Source organism: Vitis riparia, chromosome 13 (genome assembly GCF_004353265.1).
Source record: "Vitis riparia cultivar Riparia Gloire de Montpellier isolate 1030 chromosome 13, EGFV_Vit.rip_1.0, whole genome shotgun sequence".
Lineage (NCBI taxonomy): Eukaryota > Viridiplantae > Streptophyta > Magnoliopsida > Vitales > Vitaceae > Vitis > Vitis riparia.
Genome location: NC_048443.1, coordinates 13,116,389 through 13,123,124, shown reverse-complemented (window position 1 = coordinate 13,123,124; position 6,736 = coordinate 13,116,389). Strand labels below are relative to the sequence as shown.

The 6,736-nt window shown below is 35.0% G+C and overlaps 1 protein-coding gene across 3 annotated transcripts; it reads right to left on the bottom strand.

Moving 5' to 3' along the window:
- Window positions 1–127: 127 nt before the first annotated feature.
- On the bottom strand, window positions 128–5,484 carry LOC117927909 (type I inositol polyphosphate 5-phosphatase 10-like). 3 transcript variants are annotated; one of them, XM_034847636.1, is made up of 12 exons: window positions 5,301–5,484; window positions 5,132–5,216; window positions 4,861–4,929; window positions 4,572–4,647; window positions 3,897–3,984; window positions 3,689–3,793; window positions 2,741–3,302; window positions 2,431–2,624; window positions 2,211–2,319; window positions 1,595–1,743; window positions 1,344–1,520; window positions 128–408 (listed from the first exon to the last, which is right to left on the bottom strand). In XM_034847636.1, exons 3-11 carry the CDS (start codon window positions 4,891–4,893, stop codon window positions 1,376–1,378), a joined length of 1,461 nt encoding a protein of 486 aa, XP_034703527.1. In that variant the 5' UTR covers window positions 4,894–4,929; window positions 5,132–5,216; window positions 5,301–5,484; the 3' UTR covers window positions 128–408; window positions 1,344–1,375. The 3 variants fall into 3 exon arrangements, with proteins under 3 accessions (XP_034703527.1, XP_034703525.1, XP_034703526.1); XM_034847634.1 differs by lacking the exon at window positions 5,132–5,216; XM_034847635.1 differs by lacking the exons at window positions 128–408; window positions 5,132–5,216 and adding an exon at window positions 737–1,061.
- Window positions 5,485–6,736: the final 1,252 nt, after the last annotated feature.

Below are 6,736 nucleotides of genomic sequence, written 5' to 3'. Positions count from 1 at the left end.
AAACAAAATGGAATGAAGAATAATTTTTAGAAAACAAGAAAAATATTCTTTACAATAACTCTATTGAAAGCCATAGATTATGAGATGAAAAGAGGCAGCATAAGTGGACTTCGGTCCACCTACAGAATTGAAGACGCAAAGCATCATTGTCCCCTTTCATTAAAGCAATCAGTTTGCTGAAAGAGCATTGGCCTGTAAGAAATCTACTTTAATGATATTATACAGGTTTGGCGTAAGGTCCTATCGACCATTAAGCACATTCTCTGGCTCCTGAGAATCATCAAACTCATAAGCTTTTCCTTTATTCCTTTCCAGCCGTGTCATTTCTCTATCAACCCACTAAGCTAAGCATTTCTATGAGAACTTGTTATGTATATATCCTTCCAAAGGCTTTGGCTTGTGGGCATCCTGGAAAACAGAGCATGTGGAAGAAGAAAACAGAGTAAGAAAGCAGTTTTGACTGAAGAAAGATATGTATTGTGGAAGAAGAATGAAAGGTCCAAAGTAGCCCAAAACACAAATCTTGGATTATGAATTTTTTAAGAGAAGGTGGGCTATGAGTTGGGTCTAAGAGGCAAATTTCAGAGGGTGGAATATGAGTTGGAGATGTGTTCTCCACTTTGGAAAGGTCAATGGAAAGGACTTGAAGAACATGCTTGCATGCTCTTTCATTACTCTACAAATTTCCCTTTCTATAATGTGACATTAAACAAGATGTTAAGTAGTCATTATCAAGTCACACAGAAAGAATTCAAGCATATAATAAAGACGAACATTACAGTCATGATAACTCATGCCTCATTGAGAAGCATCAATGTGGTTCCTATTCTCATTTTCCGTCTCTCTTCTTGGAGGTGCATCAAAAAAACAAACTATATTTACGCGACAAGTTTAGGACATTAGTAAACATAATTTTGCCTATAATCAACATTAAAGTGAAACTATTGGACGGTGGCTCTTGAGAAAACACACATCAGAACTGCAAGAGCTTCTCAAACCTTCACTAGTAAAATTTGTGTGTTCCTCAATCTTGCAATGGCTAACAGTTGTTTCATCCATACCTGGCAAAGTATGCAGAAATCCAGAAAATGTTCTTGATGTGAAGGATATTGAGGCAAACAAACCCAGTCTAGATCAAAGAGAGAGGCCCCATGACAAGTAGTGGAGTCCCAATGGCTGCAATGAATTTGTCAAAAAGACTGAAAGCAGCTCTCATTACATCAGAAGCTAGCTGTCATTTCGGGTCTTTACTGCCCTTAGGGATTCACAGCTGCTTATCATGGAGCCTGGCCCTTGAGCTCACTATTCTACAGAATTAAATCAATGTATATTCTCAAACTTACACTTGTTGCTGCAAATATTTACTGGTTGGAGATTAGAGCATTTCAGCTCTACTGTGGGCAACATTAACATCTACCAGAAATGTGGCACAAACAGGTCGGTGGTCGGAAAACTGGGACTCCCCTCGTATGTAAGAAAGTTGTCGTATCCCATGTCCATGCCATAGTATTCTATCACACCTACAAGTTTGAAGTACATATTTAAATTTAAATGTAGCATGTTTTGGCAAGTCCTATGATGAATGTGAACATACCAAGCTGGAGTTCTCCTTTTGGTTTTAGATTTTGTAGCGTCACCAGCATAAGTGTCTGAGTTGTTCCTGTATTTGTATGTAGGTGCAAAGTAGATCTTCCCCTCTTGCCATCCCTTGAATACTCGTCCTGCTTCTCTTTCAATCTTGAGCTATTAGAGAGAAGAGCTCTATATGAGTGAGCAGGAAAACATCACAAAATATGAGATGCAAAGCATAAAATACCATGCTTGTCCAAGTTTTTGGGCATAAAAAGAGAGAAGGGATCATTTATTTTACCTCACACATGAAATTCATGTACTTTTCTTTTCATATTTCGGGTCATTTCCAGGATTCCACTAAAAAACATTAATTCAGTTATCCAATCTCAAATTTCAATGATGAAACCTATTTTGTGAATAATGACTAATGACCCTTTCAGTTAGGCTATGCTAAATTTATGGAAGGGACCTATTTTGCAAGTAATGAGTAATGAACCAATTCCAAGCTATAGAGATCTGCTGTCAAATTGCTCCTGAAGACCAAATGAATGATTTCAACTCCATTGAGTATGAGAGTATCAAAATGCTCCATCTAAAAATTATAAGTTCTATCTATGCAACAGATGACCATCCGCTACCTGGTCTTTGTCAAGAAGTGCATCCCAGGCATTCTCCTCCAGAAGCTTCCGGGTTTCAGAGTAGCTCAAAGCAATCCGGTAATTCAAATCCCCAAACCATATGACCCGCCTAATGTCATGGAAAATAAGATATTTAGTGAACATAAAAATAAGAAATATAGATTAGTTATGACTAAGCAGGAATTATAAACTTATTAGGAAGATATTCAAAGATGCTCACTCATGATCTAGAATTTTCTCTGGCACTCCACTGGCAGGTGTTCTGCAGATTTTTGGAAATTGAGTGTTTTTAAGTGTCTCTATGACATCTAAATTTCGTCTCAGCTCATCTCCTTCTTTTTCTCCTGACGCCAAGTGACTACAGATAAAGCAAAAGCTTGTCTGGTGAAAAGTCATTCTCACAGAAATACAACCCTGCAGCCAGAGAACTAACATCTTGATTAAAATGGAAAAATAAGCCGTTCCTTATTTCATCATAAATGTTGTACCTACGACAGCACATATCTATGCCAATTGAACTTCAACCTTACCTTGTTCCCAAGGCAGCCCATTATCCCACGACTAATGCAGGAGATCCTCAGGTGGCTTACATGCTGAACAAGCTCCTTTTTCATCCAAATAGTTACAAAAATTCCAACCATCTGTTTGCATGCTATTAGGCTGTACTTCATGTTCTTGGTACTAGAGGCAGTAGAAAAGCTGTTTGGTTCGTCATCCTCTTCTGAAGAAGATTCATCGTCACGTATGGATGATTTTGGACACTGAAAACAGCAATCTTTACCATACTTCCTTTCCAATTCAGTGGTGCAGCTGCAAGTTTTCAGCCTCTTTCCACTCTCTGTCCTGAAGGTTTGACTGAAAGCCTTCAGAGAGTACTTTGGGAAGAACAGGGAGCCACCAGTTGTGGCTGTCGTTTTTAGACCCCTCAGACCAACAGATCTATTGTCATAAGGATGTGTCGGGCTGTTGAACACATAAACTGCAGGTGATTTGTTCAAGGACTGGTTGATTAACTGTAGCCACTTTGCTGCAGGCTCATTATCTTCTACAACCAGCACATTTCCAGCATTTAATGGAACTATTTCCTGAAACCTGATAGTTCAAAAGAAGAAAAAAATTGAGGAAAAATAAAATGAGTATCCAAAATGGAAACATGTATGAGCATAAATAAAAGAGTATTCCAAATGCATGAGCTCCTTCTTGTCCCAAGATCAACACAGCCAGACAAATCATACATGAGGCAGATATTCTTGCTTCTAGAAAATTAGACATAAAACAGGAGTTTCAATCATCAACAGACTTACGTTATAAGGAAAAAGGAAAAAAACTGAAAAAGAGGAAAAACAACAACAGATAGAACAAATTCTCATTTCTATTTTTTTTTTTAATTTTTTGCAATCTTGAAGTTTAAATGCTCAAAGGTGAAAAGTGAGAGAGAGAGAGAGAGAGAGAGAGAGAGAGAGAGAGAGAGTCAATACCCCAAAACATATATATCAGCTTGATCATGGACATGAAGAAAATCATCCAGATTGAGGCCACTGTGAGGAGATTTTCCTCCTACATTCCACGTTGCTACAAAAACCCTGGACATGAAAAAGTAAATAATTTAATCTAAACGAACAGCAACATAGGAAAGGGATGAACATAAGGAAGAAAGAACCAAGAAACATATTAGCTTCTCAGTACCTGACGGGCTCAACACCTTGACCATTAGACATAGGAGGTCCTTCACCACAGAAAAATAGATTCCCAATGTCTAGATTGGACTTTGCTCCTGTGAATTAGAAACATGAAGGGGAAATTCTTTAAATGGGAAAAAATCAATGTCATAAATTTCTGAAGGATGTTTAAGCAGTTTACCTTTGCAGATGGCATAGAGAAATCTAAGGGTTGGGGATTTATAGGAATCAAACAAAGATGTGGAAAAGAGACAATACATAGGCAAGTTGAAGCATGAATATATTCTCAAAATTTCGACCAAAGTGCAATGATGCCGTTTCTTTTCTCCTTTCACTCCTACACCCTTTTAACTAATCGTGTTTCTACATGGTTAGGCTTACCAAGCATATTCTCTTCTGTACTTTGAACATTTTCTTTGGCATTTGATCTTAAGAAAAGGAATATTCTTCAATTCAAATGAAGAAAAGTACATTCACTTTTTGAAGAAAGAAACTAGAATAATATGTCTGACTGAAAAAGGAACAGATAATGTTTATATACATATCCTTACACAATCAGCCTCATTGAGGGAGATTTAAAACTCTGTTTTTATAATGTATTAGGAAACTAAAAAAACAAGTAAAAAATACACACACACACACACAACGATGAGCAACTATTCTGAGATTTCATTATACTCACCTGAGGAATCAAATAACCCTTTAGTCATTTTCCTTCCAGTCCTTTCCATAGTTGAAAAAAGTTTCTGAATGAAGGACTGAAACAAACATATGAAAAGATCAGAAATAAGGAAAAGCATAGGGTAATTAATTGCACCAAAATCAAACAACAATGACTACTCAATGCCCTTGAACTCTTAGAATACCATAAACCAGAAAAGATACTGAAAATTAGAAGGAAATTAGACACACACAAAATTGACTGCATGAAAATCAAATCAACTCCAGAGAAAGATATATATATGTCTAACCTTTTTTCCCTTGTCTCCATTCTTTAGAGCCATTTCTGATCATCAAAGGGGGAGAGCTGAATCTATACCCTTCACAAACATAAACTTAAACCCATTAATAACTAAAGAATTCCCGCATTCCGTAAATGTATAAAAGCAAACAAAATGAGAGAGCAAACTATCCTAAAATTCCCTCTGCTTCCATAGAAATTTGTGATGAGACCCTGTTTGGTTGCATGGAAATAGGATTGGAGGTTCCAATTCAAAATCCCCTTTTGGTTGCATTACATACCAAACCCAACACTGTGCAACCAAGCACAGCCTTTTCGTAATCCAGGAAAGCGAATGTGGTGAATCCAAAAGCAAATGAAACCCAACTTCAAAGGCCAAAACCCATGTTCTAAAAGTTAAAATCATATGTGAAATATGCCAGAAAAGAAGAAAAGAGAAGAGTTATTCACCAAGGAAAGAACAAAAGAGCCCCACGTTCATGAATGGGATAATGAAGCAACAATCTGAAATATAAAGATGGAATCCCCCACAACGAAAGAAGTTGTTGACAACCAAACTGGGCTTTTCCCGAGAAAGTCAACTGTCCAAAGATTTTGTATTTTGTTTTTATTTTCCCGGGAGCGCATAAAAAATTGAGAAACGTAATGAGAATGAACCTCAACATTCCAAGTTAAAGGCCTCCATGTCTTTCATTTTGACGTGCAACGGATTGCTCTACTCTTCGGTCTTTGGAAATTCAAAGTTTTGGAAAAGGGTTTGGAACTTTGGAAAGGGGAATAACTCTTTCCCACACTTCACTTGTACCTCGTAAATTCACTTAAACATGTCAAATTTCTGCCACTTCATCTATTAAAAATCATATTAAAGGTATATATTTTATTTTTACTAGAACCATCCATACATAAAAGAATTTGGTCAATTAAATTACCGTTAAATTGAAAAAAAAATAAAAATAAAAATTGTGATTTAGTTCAATAAAATTTAGACTTGAAAAGTGATAAAAGAAAAAAAAAAAGATGTAACACATGATGAAATCGGGAAGGTTACAAAATCAAGTTTTGCAAAATAAAATTAAAGAAAATAATTCAAGTTAAAAAAAAAATGGATAAAAGATATTATCTTGTTTACAAATTTGAAACAAAAATTGCCATTAAAGTTAGAAAGAGAATTTGAAATGAATATTCTGTTTTGGCAAATTTTCTTAAGATTATTATGTTTTAAGGGTTGATAAAATTGATAATTAGTGTAAATGGACTACACTTCGTATAATTAATGTGAATGATATATAATAATAAGGAGCAAAAATACTCTCATAAAGTATCACATCAAATATATATAATATTGTAATTTCGTGTATATTTGGCTTATAAACCAAAGGCTACAACATAAATGAGGAAAGAGAGAGTAACTAGTCAATAAAAAACAATAACATGTGTACTTATTCTTGAAATCAATTTCCGTACAAACAATTCTAATTCTAATTGTTCAAAAATGTGTTTTTTTTCTCTATTGCTTTTCTTCTTCACTAGAGAAAAATAAAATTAAAATAAACAAATAAATTTGGCCTAAATTGTAATTCTTAACATATTTTTTTTAAATATTTTTAATGATTAAATAATTTTTTATTCACCTTTTCTTCTTCATTGGTGTTGTGATTATAAGAGTTGTTAGGATTTATTTTTCTGATTCAAATAAATACTCAGATATCTAGAATAGATCATGTAGATTATCTTGATTAGTTAGCTAGGTTCCTATTTTTATGTTTGGTTGATTAGGAGGTTGGGAGAACAAGATTTTCCTGCTCTATCTTTGGTTATTTATTCTGATGTATTTTCGCTCTCTGAATAACAAAAAAAAGATATAATTTTCCCTTTGTTTCTAAGTT

Bases quoted from the DNA above. Each gene is read 5' to 3' on its own strand.
- LOC117927909 (XM_034847636.1), bottom strand. From the start codon at position 4,893: ATGGCTCTAAAGAATGGAGACAAGGGAAAAAAG. The intron at 4,648-4,860 runs GTTAGACATATA...TGTTTGTTTCAG, and splicing joins ATGGAGACAAGGGAAAAAAG to TCCTTCATTCAGAAACTTTT. The intron at 1,744-2,210 runs GTAGCGGATGGT...TCTCTCTAATAG, and splicing joins CACTTCTTGACAAAGACCAG to CTCAAGATTGAAAGAGAAGC.